At 41.5% G+C, this 24,900-nt stretch overlaps 1 protein-coding gene across 1 annotated transcript in view; it reads left to right on the forward strand.

Moving 5' to 3' along the window:
* Positions 1 to 24,325, forward strand: part of LOC131951014 (uncharacterized) — a 29,964-nt gene extending 5,639 nt beyond the window's left edge. Inside the window, 19 exon segments of the mRNA XM_059313270.1 lie at positions 205 to 361; positions 364 to 388; positions 4,209 to 4,377; positions 16,477 to 16,651; positions 17,069 to 17,241; positions 17,735 to 17,807; positions 18,358 to 18,507; positions 18,603 to 18,811; positions 19,031 to 19,126; positions 19,284 to 19,412; positions 19,579 to 19,695; positions 19,837 to 19,991; positions 20,205 to 20,571; positions 20,798 to 20,914; positions 21,041 to 21,199; positions 21,298 to 21,427; positions 21,611 to 21,790; positions 21,919 to 22,015; positions 22,137 to 24,325. Of these exon segments, the coding sequence (XP_059169253.1) occupies positions 262 to 361; positions 364 to 388; positions 4,209 to 4,377; positions 16,477 to 16,651; positions 17,069 to 17,241; positions 17,735 to 17,807; positions 18,358 to 18,507; positions 18,603 to 18,811; positions 19,031 to 19,126; positions 19,284 to 19,412; positions 19,579 to 19,695; positions 19,837 to 19,991; positions 20,205 to 20,571; positions 20,798 to 20,914; positions 21,041 to 21,199; positions 21,298 to 21,427; positions 21,611 to 21,790; positions 21,919 to 22,015; positions 22,137 to 22,242 (2,727 nt within the window). The 5' untranslated portion in view covers positions 205 to 261 and the 3' untranslated portion in view covers positions 22,243 to 24,325.
* Positions 24,326 to 24,900: the final 575 nt, after the last annotated feature.

The following is a 24,900-nucleotide window of genomic DNA, read 5'->3' on the forward strand; positions in this document are numbered from 1 at the left end:
GGTAGCTTCGCCTCCCTCTGAGGGGGGTGACACCATTAAGTCACTGTCGTGAGGTTATAACCCCCTATCAGTAACATCATCTGGCTTCGCCTCTGCAGGTTCAACACAAGCTAATACGCTTATGAAAATAAATCAACCTGCCAACTCAACAAATAATTGCATTCTAACAATACAAAGATCTAGTTCCAATTTCCCACTTGACAGCTTCCTAGGAAAGAGTGATAAGCCACATTGCTAGACAGCAGCCTCTAGCAGTTTAGAATGGCTGCCGAGCAACGACGTCTGAAGGAAGACAAAGTCAAAAGCAAACGCTGGAAAAAATGGGGCCCCTATCTCGCCGAGAGGCAATGGGCCACTGTCAGGGAGACTACTCCAGTGATGGCAACTGGTAAGCATGTTTTGTTATTCAGATGTGGAATAAAAAATACTTCAGTTTAAAGTTAAAGCGCAAGTGGTTAAAATATTCGTTTTTCTAACAGACTATAATAATTCTAGTGTGGCCATAGGAAAGTCAAAGAATTATTCTTGTTTGAAATATATTTTCATCATTGTCGTCAGTGTTGTTTTTATAATCGTTAGTAAAGGGTTGGAAGCGAATAAAAAGTTGATAGCATTGATGGCATTGATGGGATAGTCCATAACCGACGACATTTAAAAATCCCCTTCTCCCGTCACCCTTTTGTTATACCATCCTAATTCCCCCCCCCCTCCTAATTTAAAACGAAATTACTAATTTTCCTGACCACCTCCCTCCAAAAAAAAACACCTAATGTTAGCACACATTTATTTTTCCATCAATGTAATTGTTTTTTTTAGCGCAATTTCCATACGGACAATTGCGATTATTAACTCGTCAAGGATGGATGTGTGTCCGATGTGTGTCCGCAGCTTTAAGTCGTATCTCCTCCTCAACGAAGCAATATCGAGGACTAGTTCCAAAGCAAATATGTTAAGCAAGTTCCGAGGATGATTGTGGGCCAAAAAAATTCCCGGAATTCCTTCCTGGATTTCCCGGAAAAGCCAAAAAACCCTCGAAAAAAATGCAGTTTTTGGCCCATATCTCGGCAACCAGACCACTTAGCGACTTGAAACATTTACCAATCGATTCCTGCCATAATTTAGAACAATATTGCCGAAGAAAGTTTTCAAAAATATCCTTTCGTTCGGTCACAAAAAATTAATTAAGGAAATTGCGCTTAAATTGTCACTAGACTTTTTATTAACTTGTTTTTAAATAGACGAAATATATAATGACATTCTCATTCCTGCCTACTTAGCATATCAACACAAAAGTAAAAGTCTGCCCCCCCCCCCCCCCCATCCCTCAAAAGTGATTTAAGGTGTATCATTTATGGACGAACACTAAACACAACTTGAAGCCAGACACTTTTTTAGCCAGCCCTTATCATCAGCACACATCTGGAACTGCTCCGAAATGTTCTTGGATTAATCCCGTCCATTTAGGATAAGCCGGGTTTAAAAGAAAAATCTTTCCCACTAGCAATGTTGTCCACTAATAACCCGAACATTCTGTTTCTCTAATCAGAGAAGCCGTGGGCAGTCTTGGACTAAGTTCCTGGAAATATCCATAGAAATATATGAATTAGTGAAGCCCCAGGCAGCCAAGGAATAAATCGACAAAAATATCCGCTGCTGGCATATGGACACGTGATGTTTTTAAAATAAATCAGTGCTGCTAGTTAGGAAATTGGTGTTTTCAATTTATATCTGGATCTTGTTTGATAAATCTTAATTTTGGAGTCAGCCGTATTGACGTGATCCTTCTTTTTTTATTACCCTATCGGAGTTCTTGCCCCTTTTGTCCGTCGCCCTGTTCATGTCAAGCGGAGATAACTCCTGAAGTATGCTAACAGTGACGACGATACAGACAAACATGACGCCTGTATAGCACGACTGATAGTATCGATAGGCCTACCTGCTTTCTTCTGACTGCTACCAAATTTATAAAATACTTTAGGGGTTCGCTCATAAATGACGTTACACTCCCAGGGGGATAGGGTGAGGGGTCAGATTTCTGTGACGAAGTGTGACGAGAATAAGGGAGGGTTTCAGAAAGAGAGACATCACACTTTTTCATGTTAAATAGAACTTTTGAAACTGAATTTTAGTAGTATTTGGCATTTTTAAGACAGTTTTTGTAAACTGTATTTAAAACTAATCAATATACATAGCCTTGACACATCTCAATTAATATTTTAGAAAAAAGTCCAATCTAAGCAGAGGCGTAGCGATGGTGGGAGGGGGGGGGGGTGGGTACATAAGTCCCCGGGCGCCGACCTTAGGGGGGCGCTAAAATGGGTTGTAAAAACAAATTAAAATGTTATTTTAGCTGCATTTTTACATTATAAATAGTTTCGAAAGTTTGAAGTGGGGGGGGGGGGGGGGTGGGGGTGTAAATCAAATCGAAAGTATGAGGGGGGGGGGTGCAAATCGAAAGTTTGTCCCCAGGCGCCGGGAAGTGTCGCTACGCCTCTGAATCTAAGAGGGGGTGGTGAGCAGGTGTGACGTCATTACTGGGTCTGACATTTTGTGACGATGGGGTAGGGGGGGGGGTGTGAGTAAAAATCGCCAAAAGCGTGACGTCAATAAATATGTCGCCCCCAAGCTAGAAAACAGACAGTTGAAATATTTGTCAAGCTGAAGTCTAAAAGTAAAATCGACATGGCGGAAGAGCGGAAGTCATTTCTGTCTAATGGGTAGCTTTTACCTCGTTAGACTGACAGGCCACACAAGATATCTTTCTGGTGGGGGGGGGGGGGACTGACAGGCCACACAAGATATCTTTCTGGTGGGGGGGGGGGGGGGACTGACAGGCCACACAAGATATCTTTCTGGTGGGGGGGGGGGGGACTGACAGGCCACACAAGATATCTTTCTGGTGGGGGGGGGGACTGACAGGCCACACAAGATATCTTTCTGGTGGGGGGGGGGGGGATGGTACACGCGGTTCTTGCACATCCCTGCATGCAGAATAAAACTTTCAGTGCCATTAGCGTCTACCACTCAACCCCCAAATGGTAAGTGTCACCCGTAGTGCGTTCATCGGGAGGGGGTGGGGGGGGGGGGGGGGGGGCTGCTGTTTCAAACATTCGTGACAATTCGGGGAAATGGTACGAATTGTAAATGTAATGACACAGTGGCGTAGCGAGGTCGGGTGTCACCTGGTGCGGCACTTAATGGTGTCACCCCCCCCCCAGAGGCGCAGCGACCCTTTCCGGGGACATATTTTCGATTTGCACCCCCCCCCCCCCCCTCAAACTTTCGATTTCCACCCCCCTCAAAGTGTTCTCTATATATTTTGCTATTTTTTGCCTTGGTGTCACCCCCCTAAATGGTTTCACCCGGTGGGGTCCGCACCCCCCGCACCCAACCCCCCCACGCCGCCTCGCTAAGCCTCTGTAATGGCATGTCCATACACCTTCGTCCGGGGGTCGTCCATAAACGATGTGACGCTTTACTGTCGATTAATCCACCCATCCCAAGTCACACTTCGTCACAGAACCCCCCCCCCCCCCCTTGCATGACATCACACTCCAGCCCCTCCCCCTATGTGTTAATTTTCTGTTTTTAAAACATAACTGATCCGTTTTTATACTGGATAATTGTATCTAATCCGAGTCAATGTAAGGTTAATTGGTCTATTTTGTATTACACCTTGTAACTGGTTTAACTCGTTAAATTTAGTATAACATAAAAACATACCGCTTCAACACTTCATCAATTCCCACCCCCTTCCACTTCGCACCTGGAATATGATGTCATTTACGAACGACTTTATCCTAAGACCTTTACTTAGCTTTAACTTGGCGTGCTTGAAGCCAATTTAAAATGGACTGGACAAGCCTTGAGTGAGTCTTAACCCCAGCACTGCTGCTAATCCTAGCTCCAATTTTATTTCATTTTCGGCCTATATTTGTAGCATTACAAGAACGTTCTCCCCCCCCCCCCCCCAATCCTTGCCCAGGTCCCACTAAACGCATGCACAAAACTAGAGCTTTTGTGGAGGAAGAAACCGTTATCATGTCACATTTATAGAGTGACTTTTTTATGACGTCAGGAAACTTTTGTGATGTCACCTATGTTGTGACTTTTTTTGACATCGCGTGAAGATGGAGTTTGACCACAAAAAAAAAATCGAAGACACTTTGTGACGTCACGCATGTTCACGTCATTGTATTGGTCCACAGCTGGGAATATTTCCCCCACGATGACGCCCGGTCCAGATGCTACAGGTGGGGGGAGGATGGGCTGCTGGGCATCACAGACAACCAGTGCCGGCTCTGCCTTGCCCTGTGTGTCTGGAACGAGAAAGATCCCATACTCAAAGAGAGGCTGTTTGGCCTCACCGGGAATGAGGTAAGACGGGTCATCTTGCTAGTATTTAAAAAAAAACAACTGTATGCCTATCTTTGCTTTGGGTAATGGTGCTTTTTTAGAACGGGGTTCAAAACTTTAAAAAAAAACGTATACTGTAGCCTCAGGTTCAGTGTTTCTTTCAGACTTTTTTTTTATCCGGGGCGGGGACGAACACGTATTTCCTATATAGATGTAACGAGCGAACAGTTACCCTGCTCGCAACGCCACATGTTACGAGACTATTTGCCTGTAGTGCCAAATGTAACGAGTTTAACCACTCATGCTACACAACATCGACTACAGTAGAAATACTCGAAGATGCAGGTTCGCTATTGATCCTTTTATTACATGAATCAAGAAATGCTTCAATATAACACAATGAATCAACAGGAATGCTTCACAATAATAGTCTGAATCAACTGACCCCTAACAGTCCTCACTAGGCTTCATATAACTGAATCCACATGTCTATTGTCCTTCTTAACACAATATAACCAACTTGATATGTCACACAGACTGACTGATCTAAAGCGAGCGATGAAGAGAGCGAGCGATCGAAAAGGGAAGAGCTCCGCCGTCCCCTCCTATTTATCCCTTGTATTCGTACTCGTCCTCGTACTTGTATTCCTCCGTAATCGATACTTGTACTCGATGTCTCCGACTACTAGTTGCGCAGTTCTAACGTACAGTCCGTTTAATAAACATCTGCATCCTATCAATCAAAGTTGACAGGCCGTCTGAATCCCCTCGTACCGTTTCCCAAAATAGCACGCGTTGGCTTTGAGATTGTTATCATTCCGATCTAATAAGCCACCTGCTATCAGTTGCATCAGACTGTAATACTGCGTCTCGGCTTATCGTTCGTTATCAGTTGCATCAGATTTGTAACTAGTAGCTAGGCCTACCCTAGTTACATCCACCCCTGCCTTTTTTTGTGTGTTTTCAACCACAAACAACGCTTGGCAGGTGCATTCCTCCAAAGTCAATCGCACAATCGTAAAAACATTTTATTGTTCCACTCACTGTCCACGTCGTCCCATTCGTATACGATTGACAGTTATACCTATTTCACATATCAACTGTGTCTACATCATCTTCCTGAGACACAAAACAGTTCTAGAATTCACATCCACCCTTTTCGTTTGGTGCCTTCACCAGTTCACTTTTATAGCTTTTTGAACCGTCTGTTCTCATACCAGCGCGACCATGAAAGAATTGATGGTTGCTGACAAAAAATTTCGTCTTCCTTCTGTTCCTCAAACTTCTCCGCGGACCACTTATCTGATGGTCTACTGTCTCTCTGCTTCTGGAAGGAACGGGATCCTCTTTGTTGCCGTTATCCTCCACTTGTGTATCGCGGTTGTTCTGTTGATGGTGATATGGTTCCGGGATGGGTATGTGAATTTCCGTTATAGTTTCCGGTTCCCTAATTGTCTTGGATTTCCTTGTGTGTAACTGCTCTTCTTGCCTATTCCAATATTTCTTTAATTGAGCAATATTCGCCCACCGATCCGGTTTGGCGTGATCGATGGGTCTTATCTTAAAGGGGCCACCTGCTACTTTAGGCATCTCCACGACTCGCCATATCTCCTGTCCCCAGAGATCGTGGATTTTGTTTCTGCCTAACGGGTGGCTACGCAGTAATACCCTGTCGTTCAGTTTGAGTGGCGGGTCCTTTGTCTGTACCGGCGGTTCCCTTCGCCGTGCTTCATGTTCTAGTCTTTCCTGTACTACCCTGTACATTTCTCTAATTCTTCTCATATGTTCATTCACATATTCCAGTGCGGTGTATGAGCCAGTCATACTCTCCCTTTTTCCTAGGAACAAATCAAGAGGGAGTCGAGATCCCGTCCGAACAGCAACATGTGTGGCGCAAAGCCGGTTGTGGCATGGGGGGTGCAGTTGTATAGATATACCAACTCTGGGAGAAAATCAGGCCAACGTTTTTTCTGTTCAGGTTCTAGGGTACGCAGCAAATCATGCATGCTACGGTTGAACCGTTCACACTGTCCGTTTCCTTTCGGATTAAATGTGGTTGTTCTAGATTTGTTGATCCCGTAGTGGCTGCACAGTTGGTTAATTACTTCTGACTCGAAAGCCCTTCCTTGGTCAGAGTGTAATTGTCTTGGTATGCCATATTTGATGAACCAATGTTCTATTAAGACCTTTGCCACTGTTTTGGCAGTCTGATCTCGTGTGGGCACCGCCACAGTCCATTTGGTGAATACATCAGTCATTACCAACACATGTTCCGTCCCATCCGATGATTGCTCCAACGACGTAAAGTCCATAGCCACAATCTCTAGTGGTTTTGTCGCTAGTAGGTGTCCTGATGGCTGTCTCATTTTGACAACTGGCATTTTCGCATGCTGACACCTCACACAAGCCTCACAATGGCGTTTGACCTCCATTTCCATATTGGGCCAGTAACACCTCCGTCGTAAAATTTTGTGCGTCCTGTCCTGACCCTGGTGTCCTGCCCTGTCATGTGCCAACCTTAGCACTTCTTCTCGTAATTGTCCAGGCACCACCACCTGGTGTATTGTCCCATCAATTTGGTCATGAATTCTCCGCATGAGAACACCATCCTGTATACTGAGACGGTCCCACTGACTCAGTATTTTCTTTGTTTCTCGACCAAATTGTTCTCTTTCCCTTCTTCCTGGGAATTTTTGTTCCTGGATGTATTTCAATAGCGGTTGTAAGCCACTATCCGTTCTCTGGGCATCTCTTATCTTTTTGTGATTAAGGCAATTAAAATCACTACTGTCCATATGTCCGGGCTCTGTGGATATGTGCTCCACCCCGGTCTGCCCGTTTTGCATCACTTGTACCCCATGAGGGATATCTGTTGACGCTCTGACCTCACATATTCCTGTCAGCGTTTCTTCCTTGATAAAGCGTCCGCATTGCCATTGGACCGCCCCGGGCGATATTTTATCTCCAGGTCAAAGAGTGCCAATTCTGCTGCCCATCTCTGTTCGATGGATCCCAACTTTGCTGTCTTTAGGTGACTCAGGGGGTTATTGTCAGTGTATACCACACATTTAGCACCTAATAGATAGTCCCTGAATTTCTCAGTCACAGCCCATTTTAATGTCAAAAGTTCTAGTTTCATGGCGCTGTAATTTGTCATGTTCTTCTCTGATCCCTTCAGAGCTCGACTGGCATACGCAATAACCCTGAAGCCTTGCTTTTGTTGTTGTGATAGCACAGCTCCCAGACCTTTAGAGCTGGCGTCAATTTCTAACCGAAATGGTTTGTCAAAGTCCGCGTATCCCAATATCGGCGCCTCTGTCAAAGCCTTTTTCAAGAGCTTAAACGAGTTCAGGCATTCATCAGTCCATAATTCACCTATCAGTTGTGTTTTGCCTTTCTTTTTCTCCTTACTGTGTTTCTTTGTCATTTTGTTTACCAAGTCATGCAATGGTGCGGCAATTTTTGCAAAACCAGGTACAAATTTTCTATAATAGGAAGCAAAACCCAAGAATGACCTGACCTCTACCGTAGTTGTTGGTTGTTTCCATTCTTTAACAGCTGCAATTTTATCTGGGTCAGTGGCGATGCCATCCGACGAAATCACATAACCCAAAAAATGTACCGATTTCAGACCAAAGCAGCATTTGTCTGGGTTCAGCTTTACTCCTATCTCCCTAAGACGGAGAAACACTTGTTCTAATCTTTTTAGATGGTCCTCCCAAGTTTTTGAGTAAACTAGAATATCATCCAAGTACACCAACATTATTTGAAATAGAAAGTCACTCATAGCACTCTGCATTACTCGCTGGAATGTAGCAGGTGCATTAGTCAAACCAAACGGCATACGGGTCCACTCGTACAGTCCCAGTGGAGAAATAAATGCAGTTTTATGTTGATCGTTGGGGTGCATGGCCACTTGGTGGTAGCCACTAGCCAAATCCAAGGTAGAAAAAAATCTTGCTCCCCCCAACGCATCAAGACATTCATCAATACGAGGCAAGGGGAATGCATCCCTTCTTGTGATATTGTTCAATTTCCGGTAATCACAACACAGTCTTATCTCCCCTGACTTCTTTTTTACCACTACTATCGGTGCCGCATACGGGCTTGTACTGGTTGTAATAATTCCCTTTTTTAGTAGATCATTCAGGTGTGCTTTCACCGCCGAGTAGTGACTTGGTGGTAATCTTCGGTAGGGTTGCGCCACCGGCTTGTCTTGTAGTAAGGGTATCTGGTGTTTGATTACTTCCGTGTACCCCAAATCACCCTCATACGAGGCAAATATATCACTGTATTTATTCAGCAATTCATTTAGTTTTGGGTCCTCAGTTTCCGGGAATGTATATGATCGGCCATCCTCTTTCTTCACCTCGGCCGTCACATTGACCGACCTAATTGTTACTTCATTACTGCTGGTATTGCTCAGTTCGATGCACTGTGCCGACCTTAGTACCTCGACGTTCTGTGGTACTCCTACCAGAGTATTAGGCGGTATAAAAATTTCCTCATCCAAAACATTAGCTACCAACCCTTGAACTAGTCCGTTTTCCGCTGTTGTGTATGTCCGCAGTAACACGACGCCTGCCCTCAGTGCGGCGCCACATGGTTCTATCATCACATCACCATTCACGCTTCTATCACCAATTTGTAATGTGATTGCCTTGACCGTGTTTGCCGGGACTGCTGTCCTTCCTCTGGTCTTGGCAAACCTGGCCAACTTGGATCCCCGACCTGGTGTGGTCGATCCGACAATATTTGTAAGAAATTCTGGCAACTGGCCAAGAATATTCATGCCCAACAGGCAAGGTATATTTGACACATTTGTCTCTAGGTTGTGTTTCGTAACGAACACCCCAACCTGCTTCAACCTATGTCCCGCCACCACGACATCCGCCAGAAAATAACCACAGTATGGAATGGTTAGTCCATTAGCTGCCGTCAGGCGCATGCACGTGTCAGACCTTAACCTATGGTCTTTTCCTTTCATCCATTTGGTGTAAAAATTTTCCGTAATTGTCGTCACTTGGGAGCCTGTATCCACAATTGCCTTCACCGCAATGTCCCCAATCGTAATCACCATTTCGGGACAGACTCCCATCATTTTGTTTCTTGGGCCATAACCTCGCCCCTCTGTAGCCTGAACCTGCCTTACAGAGGACGACCGTTTCCCTGGCAGTACCGTGCCATGTGTCCGGGTTGTGAACAGGACAAGCAAATTGGTCGACCGTCGGCCGTCCATTGGAGTGATGGCTTGGCAGGACGCGGCCGTCCAACCCGTCTCTGTTTTGTCCCGTTCTTTTCCTGATTCTCAGCTGTTGACCTGCTTTCTAACCTCTCCAAACGTTGGTCAACCTTATCTAGGTGGGCCAACAGTTGAGCCATCATGGTCTCCATCGTGTCGGCCCCTGTGGGTGGGGATTGTCTCTGTTCAGGCACAGAGACTTTGTCCACCGAACAGTTCGATTGGTCCTCATCCTCGGACCTGCGGATCGCTGAGTTCCTGACCTGAAGGAAGGTCAACTGCGGGTCTTTGTGGACCTCCTCTTTCAACTCTCTTCTTAGGATCGGGGTTGCTAGCCCCTCGATGAAATGGTCCCTCAGTAGGCGCACATCAATGTCAGGTGTTTTGACCTTTACCGAATCAAAGGCCCTGTTCATCCGGTGTGAGTACTCCATCACACTCTCCGCCATTCTCTGCCTTAAGCCTACGAACCCTGCCAGCAGTTGCGATCCCGACCGTCTCTCCCCAAAGGTCTCCATAATCAGATCCAGCACCTTATCTGGATCTGATTGGGTGGTTTTATCGTGGCATTTGACCTCTGCCCTAACCGTCTCTCCTATACTGCCCATCAGCAGTCTTAATCTTTCCTCTGGTGACATACCTCTCGAGGCCCAGGCCGCTTTGACCTCTTCACTGAACCTGTTGGTTAAAGTTGGATCACCGTCCCCGTAAAATTTGTTAATGTGGGACTCTCTGGGTAGGACCACTATATGGGTCTGCTTCTCGTCCAGAGTAGACATTTTATTCCGTAAGTAACAAAAAAAGAGTTCTTTCTTACCGTGTGTGTATGAAAAATTTTTCTCGTTCCTCAATTTTCACAGTTCCTGAATGTCCGAATTCACATACACACAAAACACAGTTATGCACAAGGTTGACTATGGGTGCCTCAAACGGCAAGTCTAGTTGAATTCATCCTGTCCGACGACGCCAATTGTAACGAGCGAACAGTTACCCTGCTCGCAACGCCACATGTTACGAGACTATTTGCCTGTAGTGCCAAATGTAACGAGTTTAACCACTCATGCTACACAACATCGACTACAGTAGAAATACTCGAAGATGCAGGTTCGCTATTGATCCTTTTATTACATGAATCAAGAAATGCTTCAATATAACACAATGAATCAACAGGAATGCTTCACAATAATAGTCTGAATCAACTGACCCCTAACAGTCCTCACTAGGCTTCATATAACTGAATCCACATGTCTATTGTCCTTCTTAACACAATATAACCAACTTGATATGTCACACAGACTGACTGATCTAAAGCGAGCGATGAAGAGAGCGAGCGATCGAAAAGGGAAGAGCTCCGCCGTCCCCTCCTATTTATCCCTTGTATTCGTACTCGTCCTCGTACTTGTATTCCTCCGTAATCGATACTTGTACTCGATGTCTCCGACTACTAGTTGCGCAGTTCTAACGTACAGTCCGTTTAATAAACATCTGCATCCTATCAATCAAAGTTGACAGGCCGTCTGAATCCCCTCGTACCGTTTCCCAAAATAGCACGCGTTGGCTTTGAGATTGTTATCATTCCGATCTAATAAGCCACCTGCTATCAGTTGCATCAGACTGTAATACTGCGTCTCGGCTTATCGTTCGTTATCAGTTGCATCAGATTTGTAACTAGTAGCTAGGCCTACCCTAGTTACATCGATTTCATATTTTACTTTCATTGGGGGGAGGGGGTGTGTGTGCCCCGAAGAGATATCTGAAAGAAACACTGCCCGGGTTTTTAGGTTCCCTCCCGTCCAAGAGGAGGATCTGATACATGGGCAACACGTGACTTGCTACCCAGGCTTTGCGCTTTGATTTACAAGGCGCAATAATCCAGTCGTCTATCAGACCATTGAGTTCTTTTTAGCGCAATTTCCATTCTGGAGAATTGCGTTTATTAACTCGTCATTTCTGGGAATGGATGGATGAATGAATGGATGAATGTGTGTCCGGGCTTTAAGTCGTATCTCCTCCTCAACGAAGCAATATCGATGACTAGTTCCAAAAGCAATTATGTTAAGCAAGTTACGAGAATGAGCATAGGCCATAAAAATTCCGGGTTTCTTTCATGTATTTCCCGGAAAAGCCAAAAAACCTCGAAAAAATGCAGTTTTTGGCCCATATCTCGGCAACCAGACCACTTAGCGACTTGAAACATGTACCAATCGATTTCTGCCATAATTTAGAACAATATTGCCGAAGAAAGTTTTCAAAAATATCCTCTCGTTCGGTCACAAATTTTAAAATTACATAAACACATACAAACCGATCGTTCTTCTAGCTTGAACGCACCCCAGCATTATACGTCAGAGCTATTTTTAGATAACATGAGGAAATTGCGCATAAATGTCACTAGACTTTTTTAATTAACTTGTTTATTGATAGGTTCCAGAAAATCACCGCGATATGTCCAAATCCGCGAAGAACAACATACTGGGTAAATTTAGGCTGTTATGTAATTTAGTGTTTATTTCAGCACAGTATCGATCAATGACATGTAACACTTTTCTCGCCTAATTCATTTTTTTGGCGGTGCTCAGTAGAAGCTGATGATAAAATATTTAGTGGATTCTATTTTTATACCAGCTTTCTTAGTTGTATTCGTGCGCCGTTTGTACAATGTCTTGTTCCCTGGTGAGACAGACCTGAAACTTGACCTGTAATACAGCATACAAGTAGGAGCCAGTGAGTTTCTGGTGCCAATACACCACAGCCAGACTTGATGAATCTGTGGACAGTTTGTTGCCACATTGTGGGGAAATGATGGGGAGGGGGGTCTAAACGTGAGGGTAGACAGCCTTAAGACGTGCAGCATGTATTCGTCACCGGCGACCAGACGTAGTCTGACGTGTGGGTCACCGACCTAGGGCTTGCGGGTCACCGACCTCAAGACGTGCGGGTCACCGGTCTCGTTATGCGGGTCACCGGCCTCAAGTTATGTGGGTCACTGGCCTCAAGTTATGTGGGTCACCGGCCTCAAGTTATGTGGGTCACTGGCCTCAAGTTATGTGGGTCACCGGCCTCAAGTTATGTGGGTCACCGGCCTCAAGTTATGTGGGTCACCGGCCTCAAGTTATGTGGGTCACCGGCCTCAAGTTATGTGGGTCACTGGCCTCAAGTTATGTGGGTCACCAGCCTCAAGTTATGTGGGTCACCGGCCTCAAGTTATGTGGGTCACCGGCCTCAAGTTATGTGGGTCACCGGCCTCAAGTTATGTGGGTCACTGGCCTCAAGTTATGTGGGTCACCGGCCTCAAGTTATGTGAGTCACTGGCCTCAAGTTATGTGGGTCACCGGCCTCAAGTTATGTGGGTCACCGGCCTCAAGTTATGTGGGTCACCGGCCTCAAGTTATGTGGGTCACCGGCCTCAAGTTATGTGGGTCACTGGCCTCAAGTTATGTGGGTCACCGGCCTCAAGTTATGTGAGTCACTGGCCTCAAGTTATGTGGGTCACCGGCCTCAAGTTATGTGGGTCACCGGCCTCAAGTTATGTGGGTCACCGGCCTCAAGTTATGTGGGTCACCGACCTCAAGTTATGTGGGTCACCGACCTCAAGTTATGTGGGTCACCGACCTCAAGTTATGCGGGTCACCGGCCTCAAGTTATGTGGGTCACCGACCTCAAGTTATGTGGGTCACCGGCCTCAAGTTATGTGGGTCACCGGCCTCAAGTTATGTGGGTCACCGGCCTCAAGTTATGTGGGTCACCGACCTCAAGTTATGTGGGTCACCGGCCTCAAGTTATGTGGGTCACTGGCCTCAAGTTATGTGGGTCACCGGCCTCAAGTTATGTGGGTCACCGGCCTCAAGTTATGTGGGTCACCGGCCTCAAGTTATGTGGGTCACCGGCCTCAAGTTATGTGGGTCACCGGCCTCAAGTTATGTGGGTCACCGACCTCAAGTTATGTGGGTCACCGACCTCAAGTTATGCGGGTCACCGGCCTCAAGACGTGCGGGTCACCGGCCTCAAGTTATGTGGGTCACCGACCTCAAGTTATGCGGGTCACCGGCCTCAAGACGTGCGGGTCACCGGCCTCAAGTTATGCGGGACATCAACCTCCATACGTGAGCATGTTTAAAAGTGCGGTATTGCCTATTTTAAAATTGCTTTACTTATTTCACTACAATAGAATCTACTTCAGTATACAGTGGGAGTATTGAATGAACGGGGGGCAGCGTACATAAGTGCTTTGCAAGAGGATTAACTTCAATTCAACTTTTAACCCTGCATGTGTGTTTGTCCTTGCAGTGAGATGGAGCAACATTTGCAATTGAGTGAAGGGTGGGTGGGTGGATCAGTAATCCACCATTATTAAGTGTGATGAGCAGTGATAGCCCTTCATTTCCTAATAAGATTAACTTCCTAATTTCAAGTTAATTTACACAGAGCTCACTTAAAAGTGGTTTGTATTAGAAAAGAAAGATAATGTAATTTCCAGAGGCAAATGGCTCTTCTCAGCTTATAGCTAGGGCTAATGATTTCCAATGCACAATCATCCAATGGTCTATTGGACTATAGAGCCATATAATGTAACCTAAGTAAGGTTCCTAATGGTCATCATGGGATGACCCCCCTAGCAGGATGGATGACCCCCCTAGCAGGATGGATGACCCCCATCCCCCCCAGCAAACTGACCCCCCTAGCGATCTGACTTCAAGATGGATGACCCCCATCCCCCCAGCAAACTGACCCCCCTAACGATCTGACTTCAAGATGGATGACCCCCATCCACCCCAGCAAACTGACCCCCCTACCGATCTGACTTCAAGATGGATGACCCCCATCCACCCCAGCAAACTGACCCCCCTACCGATCTGACTTTAAGATGGATGACCCCCATCCCCCCAGCAAACTGACCCCCCCTAAAGATCTGACTTAAGATGGATGACCCCCCCCCCCCCCCCCGTAACACTGACCTGTCTTGTGTTAAGGGAAACCATGGTGAGGATGTGAAAGAGCTGTACTACTACCTGGACAGTACCCCCCCCCCCCCCAGTAACACTGACCCTCACTGTATAAACCTGTGTCTTGTGTTAAGGGAAACCATGGTGAGGATGTGAAAGAGCTGTACTACTACCTGGACAGTACCCCCCCCCCAGTAACACTGACCCTCACTGTATAAACCTGTGTCTTGTGTTACAGGGAAACCATGGTGAGGATGTGAAAGAGCTGTACTACTACCTGGACAGTACCCCCCCCCCCAGTAACACTGACCCTCACTGTATAAACCTGTGTCTTGTGTTACAGGGAAACCATGGTGAGGATGTGAAAGAGCTGTACTACTACCTGGACAGTACCCCCCCCCCCAGTAACACTGACCCTCACTGTATAAACCTGTGTCTTGTGTTAAGGGAAACCATGGTGAGGATGTGAAAGAGCTGTACTACTACCTGGACAGTACCCCCCCCCCCAGTAACACTGACCCTCACTGTATAAACCTGTGTCTTGTGTTACAGGGAAACCATGGTGAGGATGTGAAAGAGCTGTACTACTACCTGGACAGTACCCCCCCCCCCCCAGTAACACTGACCCTCACTGTATAAACCTGTGTCTTGTGTTACAGGGAAACCATGGTGAGGATGTGAAAGAGCTGTACTACTACCTGGACAGTACCCCCCCCCCCAGTAACACTGACCCTCACTGTATAAACCTGTGTCTTGTGTTAAGGGAAACCATGGTGAGGATGTGAAAGAGCTGTACTACTACCTGGACAGTACCCCCCCCCCCCCCCAGTAACACTGACCCTCACTGTATAAACCTGTGTCTTGTGTTACAGGGAAACCATGGTGAGGATGTGAAAGAGCTGTACTACTACCTGGACAGTACCCCCCCCCCAGTAACACTGACCCTCACTGTATAAACCTGTGTCTTGTGTTAAGGGAAACCATGGTGAGGATGTGAAAGAGCTGTACTACTACCTGGACAGTACCCCCCCCCTCAGTAACACTGACCCTCACTGTATAAACCTGTGTCTTGTGTTAAGGGAAACCATGGTGAGGATGTGAAAGAGCTGTACTACTACCTGGACAGTACCCCCCCCCCCCCCCCTAGTAACACTGACCCTCACTGTGTAAACCTGTGTCTTGTGTTAAGGGAAACCATGGTGAGGATGTGAAAGAGCTGTACTACTACCTGGACAGTACCCCCCCCCCCTAGTAACACTGACCCTCACTGTGTAAACCTGTGTCTTGTGTTAAGGGAAACCATGGTGAGGATGTGAAAGAGCTGTACTACTACCTGGACAGTACCCCCCCCCCCAGTAACACTGACCCTCACTGTGTAAACCTGTGTCTTGTGTTACAGGGAAACCATGGTGAGGATGTGAAAGAGCTGTACTACTACCTGGACAGTACCCCCCCCCCCCCCCCAGTAACACTGACCCTCACTGTATAAACCTGTGTCTTGTGTTCAGGGAAACCATGGTGAGGATGTGAAAGAGCTGTACTACTACCTGGACAGTCGTCCCCCCCCCCCCCCAGTAACACTGACCCTCACTGTATAAACCTGTCTTGTGTTAAGGGAAACCATGGTGAGGATGTGAAAGAGCTGTACTACTACCTGGACAGTACCCCCCCCCTAGTAACACTGACCCTCACTGTGTAAACCTGTGTCTTGTGTTACAGGGAAACCATGGTGAGGATGTGAAAGAGCTGTACTACTACCTGGACAGTACCCCCCCCCCCCCCTAGTAACACTGACCCTCACTGTATAAACCTGTGTCTTGTGTTAAGGGAAACCATGGTGAGGATGTGAAAGAGCTGTACTACTACCTGGACAGTACCCCCCCCCCCCCCTAGTAACACTGACCCTCACCGTGTAAACCTGTGTCTTGTGTTCAGGGAAACCATGGTGAGGATGTGAAAGAGCTGTACTACTACCTGGACAGTACCCCCACCCACTCCTACATGTCCGCCCTGTACAAGTACCCCCAGGAGAAGTACCCCTATGACAACATTGTGGCTGAGAACAAGTACAGGACTAAAGAGCAGCTGGAGTATGAGCTATTGGATACAGGTTTGTGTCATTTGATCAAGTCTGGGTATTGTTTGTTTTCTTAGTTTTAACTTAGTTTAACTTTTTAACGCAGATGTAACCTATAGACCTTTAAATTAAAAAAAAATATATATAACCAGCTTTATTATAATCCAACATATTTTTGCATTAATTATATGCATTTAAAAAAAAATTCAAATTTCCATTACTTTTGAGTAATTAAAACTTTTTTTTGACAAAGTAAAGGGAGACTATTACCTCTGGTGCTTAGCTACAAATTTTCCCAAAATTTTTCCCCAAATGGTCTTGCATTAAAGAAAGAATCCTTGTAGCTTAGATCTAGTTTTAGCAGACAGAACCTCAAGCTTCAGGGTAAACGGTGGTCATTTTCTGCGTCAGTCGGTCACTAGTTGCTGCAATGCTGCATCTGTATCACAGGCGTGTTTGACGATGGCAACTACTGGGACATCAAGGCCGAGTTCTGCAAGTCCAGCCCTGACGACATACTGGTCAAGTATATCATCTCAAACAGAGGCTCCAAGACTGCCAGGATCCATGTCATGCCAACCTTGTGGTTCCGCAATATGTGGTCATGGGGTGAAAGCTGTGATGTAATTATATTTTTATTTTTTGTGTATTACAAATAGTTATAAATTAGGATATTAATTTGAAAATAATGTTATTAAAATGTGAAGAAACCCAGTCGCCTTTACTTTCCGTGATGTGAGTCAGGTACCCATCAGAACTGGGTGAGCTCAGGCACGTCTTACAGACAAGAGCCCGGGATCCAAACTCGAGACTTCCATGTTAGCAGTGGAATGCTCTACCATTTGATCACACGGTCCCCCTAACTCTGATGCAATGTGGAAGGTTAATTCTGCCAAAAAACTCATTCAAGTCTTTATTGAGAAAAACTATTTGTATTAGCACTTTAAAAACACCATTAAAAAGTATTTTCATAAAGAACTATAAAAAATATGAAATACTACATTTACATAGACGCTTATTCTTAATAACCAGATAATATACAGGTCTATCAGTTTTCAATCAATTCTATTATTGTGCCATTAAACATGATTGAAAGTTTTCAATCAATTTTTGCAGGCCCATTTGTCTAAAAGACCAAATCTGAAGGAAACTGGCCCTGGTCGGGTTGAGGCTGAGCATGAAACACTAGGTACTTGTTATTTCACGTACTCAACTAAATGCAAATTTACTTGCTTGTATATCATAGGACTATTCATAGTAGCATTCAGTGTTTGTTGGTTCAGTGTTCAGGCAAATATTAGGCTGGAGCTATGTTCGGATTTGGGTTAGTGTTTGGATTAAGGATAAGATCAGCGTTAACATTGTCAATTTTTATTTCTTTTTGGTTTAATTATCAAGAACATGACACCCCCCATTTTTCGAAGATTCTATTAGTATAGCATTTAAGGACTCTAGTATAAACATGCACCATTTGTGTGAAATTTGGTTGCAAGTGATAGCGACAATTTGGTTACATTATTTTATATTCTGTCATTTTCTGATAAATAAGTTGCCTATAGCTGACAAAAAGATTGTGGTAGCCTATAGGTGACAGAAAAGTCGTTATTGCCTAAGTATCAAAGTCAAAGATAAAAGCTTTAAATGAGTTTCATCTATTTATTTTATCCCCATCACATCATCTTTCTCAAAGTCTTTCATCTGAATCTGATCACATGTGTTTTATATACATTCTGTTTCAGGAAGCTACATATTTGAAACTGATGTAGACCAAAATGGGAAAAAACCAGATCTTTTATTTACTGAGAATGAAACTAATTATAAAAGAATATATCGCTTAGATAATAAAATACCATATGTAAAAGATGCTTTTCATAGATACCTTCTGTTTCGTAAGTATAACTTTTGCACATGTATTATAATTAAATATTATAAATAACAAGGTAATAACCTATATCTTATCATTATTGGTGTAACTTTTTTCTAGGTGAGCATTTTGCTGTGAATCCAGATAAATTTGGAACAAAATGTGCTGCACACTATGTCCTTGAGATACCTGGCGGTGAAGAGTTTGTCGTTAAAGTTCGGCTGTTTGAAAAATCTCAGGGTCCACCTTCAGAAAATTACTTTTCAAAAGAAGAATTTGACGACATTTTTTCCAAGAGAAAAAATGAAGCAGATGAGTTTTACAAGGAGGTAAGATCTAGTCACATTAGGTGTATGGGTAGTAGAGAGAGATGTAGTCTCTTTCTTATGTCCCTTAGTTAATGAATAAAAAGCACAAAAGGTTAGATAAAAACATTTCATTTTATTCTATTAAGCTTTTTATAAAACTGTATTAGAAAAAGTAGAAATTAGTTTTCATAATAAAACTAGTCATGTTTGTTTTAAAAACCTGACTTGTGTTGTGGCCAGGTCATTGTGTGCTCAGACCCTCAACAAATTCTGGTTACTAGACAAGCCTATGCTGGCCTGCTGTGGAGCAAACAATTCTACCACTATGTTGTTTTAGTGAGTTGCTTTTTCTCATCACAAATTCACCTTCACTAGCCCATGTTACTTAAGTCAGTTGTTGAACCATGAACATGTATTACATACGTTATTATACGTTGTTATTTGATGAAGAAACTGTATTAAAATAAATGCAATGATTATTTTTGATGGAAAGGAATGGTTGCAAGGTGACCAAGGGCAACCACCTCCACCTGCTACACATTCTAAGATGCGCAACTCTGAGTGGAGGCACCTTTTTAATAGGGATATTATTAGCATGCCAGATAAGTGGGAATACCCTTGGGTAAGTTATTTTCATGCATATTGTCAGTATTCATGAAGTAAATAAAAAATGCTGTAAATGCTACCATTATAAAAGCAGTGTACATTTATTTTCTAATATTTTGTTTTTATATGTAATTCTAATATCTTCTGGACATTTGAAATAATTATTAAAAAATATTTTATAGTATGCTTCCTGGGACCTCGCCTTTCACATGTTGCCATTTGCTAGTATAGACATCAACTTTTGTAAGCATCAGATGCTTTTGTTTCTAAGAGAGTGGTATATGCACCCTAACGGACAGGTAAATTTACACATTTTTTGTTAAACACCCGTAAAGTATTTGCAAATTGGTCATCAAAATTTGTTATCCTTAATTTATAAAATGCTTCCTTATTAAAACTTTTAAAATAAACAATGATCATAATTAGTATTTATCGTTTAGATTCCAGCTTATGAGTTTGCCTTCAGTGATGTTAATCCCCCAGTACATGCTTATGCTGTTTTAAAAATCTACAAGGCCTCAGGAGATTGCAGGGCTAGAAGAGACCAAGTATTTCTTGCCAGGTGTTTTCAGAAACTTGCATTAAATTTCACTTGGTGAGGCCAAATTTCAAATGTTTAAAGAAGTCATGTATTATTTGACATAACTTTTGTTATTTAGTTGACTAAAATAAACATTTGTAATATTTTAAGTGTTTTGAAAAGTTGAGTTTTATTGTATTAACAGGTTAACTTGACCTTTATTAAAAATGATTTTCATTTGCTTTTAAAATTTAGCATTAAAACTTGTTTTTATAAATAATATTATAGGTGGGTAAACAGAAAGGATCCTGATGGGTTGAATATTTTTGAAGGTGGTTTCCTTGGTCTTGACAACATTGGGGTGTTTGATAGATCCAAGCCCCTGCCAACAGGTGGGAAACTAGCCCAAGCAGACGGGACAGCTTGGATGGCATTTTTTTGTGAACTGATGGTGGAGTTCAGCCTTATCCTAGCTCATCGAGATCAAATCTATGAAGATATGGCTAGCAAATTCTTTGAACATTTTGTTTACATTTTGGATGCTATTAACTATGGTGTGGCTCACCTATGGGATGAGGAAGATGGCTTTTATTATGATAACATCATTTTTGAGAACCGGAGGACACCGTTGAAAATAAGATCCATGGTTGGAATGGTAAGTCATTTGGTTATGATAAGATTAATATCTATTGTAATTTTTATTAGAATTAAACTATGATATTGGTTAGGTTATTATCGTTTTTAAAAAAAAGATTACTGCTTAGTATGTCTTTTAGATGATATAATTTTACATAGCAAACAAGATGGTTTGAAAATTCTATGCTCTAAATGTATTTTTTTCCAAACACTATGTGATTAATATTTTCCTTTCATTTTTTCAGGTTCCTCTTTTTTCTTCTCTAGTTCTTCTTGAGTCTGAGACCAAACAGCATCCTGGCTTCTACAAGAGAACACAATGGTTCTTAAAAAATAGGAAAGGATTAGTCAGCAAAAGACAGGTACATGTTTGAAATCAATGTAAAGCATCCACACAATATCTACTCTTTCTAATTTAGCTAAAATAGAAAAAAAAAATTGAAAAAGTTTGAAACAGTATGTATCAAATTATTTAACATGTCTGCTAGATAATCAGACGCAGCAGTATTATAGATGGAGAAGCATCAAAAGATGAGGAAGCTATTATGTTGTCCCTTGTCACAAAAGATCAGCTGATTAAAATATTGAAATATTTACTAGATGAGGAAGAGTTTCTTTCACCTTATGGAATTCGTTCCCTTTCTAAGGTATTTATTATCTAATATTACATTTTAGGCCTAATTCTTTTTTTTCAGTCCTAAAAATGTTTTGATGTCCTAAATAAATTGAACTAAATTTGTTTTAGTACCATGAAAAGCATCCATTCACCTTTGAAGCAGGTGGGGCAACCTATACAGTCCACTATGACCCAGCTGAATCTCACACTAATATGTTTGGAGGAAATAGCAACTGGAGAGGACCTATATGGTTACCAAGTATGTATACGTGAGACATTTGCACTGCACAGCATTTTAAAAAAAAAATTCTTTGTATTCATAGTAAAAAAGTTCTTTCCTCTTGATTTATGACTGTTTTGTTTTTACTAATTATGTGAATACTCATGCTTAGTATTTAAAAATGTTCTATTATACCATTAAATATGACGGAATATCTTTCAGTGAATTATATGGTGATTGAGAATTTGGAACGTTATGATTCATTTTTTGGTGACACGCTGAAGGTGGAGTGTCCAACAGGTTCTGGCAACCTAATGAGGCTAGGAGATGTTGCCAGAGAATTGTCATCTAGAATAACCAAATTAGTTCTGCCTGATGAAAAAGGACATAGACCATGCCATGGTTTGCAAAATGATTTTTGCTTTGTTTTTAATGTATTAAAATAAATTATCATTTTATAAATATGAAAATAGTACTCACTTACATTTACAAGCCTAGAATCAAAATGACGATCGTTAATTTTTATTTAGGTGGTGACGAACGGTATGCCAGTGACCCTCATTGGAAAGATCTGATATTGTTTTATGAATATTTTGATGGTGAAACTGGAAGAGGATGTGGTGCAAGGTAAACCTACAAAATTGTGATACAGTTTGTATTAAAATGTCCTAATATAATAAGTAATTAAGATTATTTTACTATTTATTTAATTTTGCTTTCAATATACTTGTATTTTTCTTTTCTTTAGTCACCAGACTGGTTGGTCAGCCTTGTTAGTCAATTTTCTACGCTGTGTAAACAGACACCCCCTGATCGTTGACCACTCAAGTGCCAACATACAAGTCCAGCCTTAGTCAAACCAGCTCACTGTAATCAATTGTTATCAGTTACTATTATTACTTTAATCAGCATTGTCAGGTTGTTGTTTTTTTTTCTATTATTTATTATTTACTTGTAAATAATTTAAACTGAAAAGCCTATATGACAAAGTAAAATTTTTACTTCATGATTTAGTTAAATTTGAGTTTAGAAATGGTGGAAATGCAAAAAGCAGAACATCAAAAAATTTTGGGTTCACACTAATATAAATCACTGCCTAAAATACTTCTATTGCCTTTAATATTAATATGTGCCTGTAGTTTTTTTTTTCTAGAAAAAGCTTGGTGGTAAGAGAATTTTTAAAATATTACATATATATGTATTACATATATATCCATAGGTATCAAAACTATAATTACTAGTTAAATTATGAAACAGAAGGGTTAATCCCTATAGGCATCAAGTGTTGTGTAGCAAAGCCAACAGCTTCTAAATATATCAAAGCCAAAGACAAGTAATCTAATGTTCTTTGTTGACTTGTGTAATTCCATTTAAAAAATATTTCCTATAAGTTTGCCATTTATAAATGCTTTACACTATTTGCCTGTAATTTCTGTACTGATGAATATTGTTTTTTTTATGTTTCTTTAAAGAAGGTAGCCCTGTTTTAGCAATAAACAATTCTGCAGTAGGGTAATATATATCAAAGTTTAAATAATTACTTTTAGACATACCAAAACTGTATAGTTGTGAATTAAACTTTGTGAGATTTGGCTACCTAATTAATAGTTTTTACAGTAATTTGCTGTGTTCATTTGTTTTTTAATTATGTGATATATTGCATATGTATTTTGTTTAGTGATTAATTATAATCAGATTGATGCATGTGACATTTTTTTATGCTATAACATTTTACCTTGTACACAGAAAGCATTTATCTCGCAGTGACTTCCTGAAAATTGAGCATTTACTTATGAAAACTACTTAGTTATGAAAGCAATAATACAAACATTTACTGTTTTTACCATTTATTATATGGTTATGAAATAAATTTTACTTGTACTTTTAAAATTTACAACTTGACAGTTAGTTAATGTCAGTACTATTAAATTATTAATACTAATAATTTGATAATATTGTGGACATTTTTAAGTGGAACAAAAAAAAACTGTGTGATCATTTTGCTCTTCTTATTCTTAAAATACTAATAGCAAAATACATGTGTTTGTCTTTAGAAGTTTTATAATATGTACACTAAACACAGCATTGATGCTTTAGAAAATAAATTTTTTTTTCGCTGATGCTAGAATGTTGCAGTTTACACCATGTTTTGTAAAATACAATATATTTTATAAATGTCTACTTTCTACAATGTAATTTTAAAAAATGTTGTTTTTATGGGTTATTGTTTTATCTTTATTCTCGGATATTTTGAGATAAACTTCCAATTTTAGTTATAATAGGTTTCTGCTGGAAACAGATTATATATGATGAAATTTTGTAGCTGTTTAGTGATGTAGGCTAATGATTACGCAAAGGGAATGTTTATTGTTTTAAAAAAAAGAAAATGTGTAAGGGTTTTTTGATAACTGAGTTCTAAAGATTTCTTTAAATTTACATTAGTTTCATATGAAAATGACTTTTTTTTGCATGTACAAAGCTGTGGCGCTATTTATCTCTCCGTGTGAGGAATGGTTTTACTTAACTAACCAACTTTATTTACCTTGTTCATATGTCTTTAAATGAAATAAATATATTTTCAATTTATGAAAATGTGTCCCTTAGCACTATGAATTAAGGGAGACAACAGGGTTAATGGGGGGGGGGGGTATAGTTTGCACTGTTAACCCAAGACTTGAGTTTTGATCATGGATTCCCCTTCTGCTGTAGCAGATAATTAACAGCTGGAAACAGGAATCTATTTAGGAGGAAAGACGCATAGATGACTCACTTAGGTGTTGACATGCAATACTTAAATATGTTGTAAGGAAAAACAAAGAAGTTGGACTTGTTGTATGACTTGTACAATAAAACAATAAAGAATAAAGATGACCAACCAATTTAAATATGTGTAGATACAGGCAAGAGGAATCCTATGTATTAAAAATATTGTGCATAAGAGATGAATTTAAAAAAAAAACAACTTAAAAATCAGAATTAAAAAAAAAAAACAACTTAAAAATCAATTTGCTGAATGAAGGCAGTTTCGAACATGGTAATTATACCCTCAAAGACTTCAGTACCAATATAGCCTTCTTTGTTTCAAATTACCTCCCATTCATTTTACTTCAGGAGTCATCATTAAATGATCTCATGGTCTTTGATGCCCCCCCCCCCTCCACTTTGTTAATTTAGTTTTTTGAAACAACGATTTTTCTTTAACTTATTAACTAAGCTGGATCAACATAAGGTAAACTGATCACTGATCAATATTTTAAAAGGTCATTTAAAAATGTGCAAAATATCTGTCAGTGGTACAGGCAGGTTTTTTATCATGGAGGTCGTTTGGGAGTCAAGGCTGAATGGTGATTTTCTAATTCCCTCAAATAACTATTAAACTTCACCTTTTAAAAATACTTTTTAAATAACAGATCCACTCCCCTCTCATCTGACATCTCACATCGTCTTAAAAGCTTTTTATTTAAAAAAAAATAATTTCAATTATATTACATTACTAATTCATTACAATACAC

This window comes from Physella acuta, unplaced genomic scaffold (assembly GCF_028476545.2).
Source record: "Physella acuta isolate Inbredline_101_S28 unplaced genomic scaffold, ASM2847654v3 ptg000794l, whole genome shotgun sequence".
Taxonomy (NCBI): domain Eukaryota; kingdom Metazoa; phylum Mollusca; class Gastropoda; family Physidae; genus Physella; species Physella acuta.